The following is a 2,430-nucleotide window of genomic DNA, read 5'->3' on the forward strand; positions in this document are numbered from 1 at the left end:
TCTTCTTTCTTCTTTTTCTATCTTTTAACATAAACTATTTGATAACAATATCATTGTATAAATAGAAATTGAGATGAGTAAATCATATATTGTTCCTGTTTGATTAACTAGCGAAAAACAATGGAAAAAAAAGAAAGAAACATAAAACAAGCATTCAAACATAGTTTACTAAATGCAATGTAATATACCATCTCATTTCTAATCATAAAATTTGCTTGTAATTCACAAGATATCTTTATCAAGTCATTAACCAACGCTTTAAACGAATTTCCGTTCTCTCTTTAAGAAATAAGACTGATCGTTTAGACATTAATCAGTGTTTCATATCAATTACTTCGCCTATACTCTTAATCCATCATCATTATCAAGCGTCAAATAAAAACTTGACGCTATTAGGAGTTCCCTACATCACAATAAACGTCCAGTACTTATATCATTGCTACAGAGAGGAGATTCTTCGAAGCGTGATCAAGATATTCACCCGAATCACAATTTACCTTTAAGGTATTAAAAGAAAAAAAAATAAGGCAAAAAGAAAAAAGATAAACTAATGATTATCTTACGACCTAATAAAAAATGTCGGAGTTCATATCCGCAATCGAATTGCATTTACACTTTAGCCAATACATATGAGTGTGTATGTTAGATGTAAGAAACAAGTTGATAAAAGGAAAAAAGGATTCCGTAAAAGATTATTAAGTTTTTTGCATCTGGAATCCGGATTTATGCTCTGTGTATAATTTGTGGCAGACACGTTTGATGCGATAGTATTATATACATAATTGAATGTATGAAGCTGCAGATCCATAGATGTAACATATGTATATGCAGCAAAAGAATTATTTAGAAATTGAATTGTGAATAATTATAAATTATGCTTCGAAAATTACTCGGTATATATGTAGCAATATTTTATAACTTACGTATAGTTCTTGTTCAAAACGAAATACGTTACCACTCACAAGCTATCGCTGTCTTAATCGTCGTTGGCCTCTGCTTTTACATCGAGCATAAATCGAGTCTAAGTCAGTGTCTATAATTCGAAGATACGATATATTACTAATGTTAAACTAATTTATTACGATTAGATAGAGAAAACGTCGGTCTATACCTTTAGGTTGTCAGCATGCTTGTTGGCGAGTTTCATATCGGAAAATAAAGAAAGAAAATTTTCTCGATGCCGTAATGTAGATCTTGACGTACCGATGTAAAACCAATTATCTTTCGATATAGTTTGCACCGACGACTGTTTTAGTTCGAAATTTTGTATTATTTGTACACTTTATTATTGTCTTTCTAAATAAAAAACGGAAAGTACATTTAATGGAGTCTTGAATCGAATTCGATTTATCAATATGACTTCGATTTGAATTTTGACTTCGATATTACATTCGATTTTCGATATTATATTCGATTTTCGATACTTTAATGAATTTGAAAATAGATTGATCTAATTGTGCTACGTTCAGATCAGTAAAATTATTTCTTATTTCTTAAAATATATACGAATTATTTCAAAGGAAGAACAGATATATATGGAATATTTACTTTTTTTAATATATTAAATATAAATATATAATTATTTCATTGTAATCTTAATCATATAAATCTTAATTTTTACAATTTCATTATTTTATCAAACTAAATATATACTGTTCAAATCCTAAGAAATTATTCATAATTGCTAAAATGATTACAACACAATGGTATAAAAGTAAGTATAATTTTTATGCATTTTTTATTAATAATTTTTATTTAATATTAATTGAAAATTAAAGTATGTAGAATATTCATTTGTATATGGAAAATACAGCATATATGGATTCCATATACTAAAATAAAGAAAAAAGTTTATATATGTGCGCAATATGATATTGTTTTTAACATATTTATATTTATATTGAAGCTAGAAATCATATGTCATCTCAAACAATTTCTTTGAAGATTCATAAATTATTACAACACAAATCAAGCAATAATTTGAAAATAAATTCATATTAAATATACATTTTATTATTTTATATAAATTTTTTTTTAATATATATTTTATCTCCATTGTATTTCCCACATATAACTGAACGTACTAATTTCGTGATATTAAGGATTAATATTAGGATTTATAAAAAAATGTTAGAAAAAATTGTAAAAGTTTCATTCATACATTCATACTGTACATTTTTGTTTTTTTTATAAATTATATTTTTAAAAGATAATTAAGATTTTAAAATAGCTAATGCTTCTGTAAATTTTAAACCTTCTAAGATATATGCTAAATTTTCCATCGACGCGTCAACGTCTTCTTCCGCCCAAATTTCCAGCATATTTTTACACTGCTCATATGGCGTTGGTTTACCTTGAAAAAATGAAATCTAAAAAAAAGATATATAATTATAATTTACAACTTTTGTGTATATATATATATATATATAT

At 25.7% G+C, this 2,430-nt stretch overlaps 2 protein-coding genes across 20 annotated transcripts in view; one reads left to right on the forward strand and one right to left on the reverse strand.

The window, feature by feature from the left end:
* LOC102677825 (collagen alpha-2(IX) chain-like) overlaps positions 1 to 1,324 on the forward strand; it is a 342,768-nt gene extending 341,444 nt beyond the window's left edge. For all 16 annotated transcript variants that reach the window (XM_006624995.2, XM_006624997.2, XM_006625000.2 and 13 more), the window contains one exon: positions 1 to 1,324. The gene's annotated coding sequence lies outside the window, so the exon portion shown is untranslated.
* Positions 1,325 to 2,130: 806 nt separating this feature from the next.
* The window catches only part of LOC102678696 (THO complex subunit 1), a 3,209-nt gene continuing 2,909 nt past the window's right edge, over positions 2,131 to 2,430 (reverse strand). For all 4 annotated transcript variants that reach the window (XM_006625007.1, XM_006625006.1, XM_006625005.1 and 1 more), the window contains one exon: positions 2,131 to 2,369. In XM_006625007.1, the coding sequence (XP_006625070.1) occupies positions 2,214 to 2,369 (156 nt within the window). In that variant the 3' untranslated portion in view covers positions 2,131 to 2,213. The remainder of the gene's footprint in view (positions 2,370 to 2,430) is intronic.

This window comes from Apis dorsata, unplaced genomic scaffold (genome assembly GCF_000469605.1).
Source record: "Apis dorsata unplaced genomic scaffold, Apis dorsata 1.3 scaffold_1204, whole genome shotgun sequence".
Classification (NCBI taxonomy): Eukaryota; Metazoa; Arthropoda; class Insecta; order Hymenoptera; family Apidae; genus Apis; species Apis dorsata.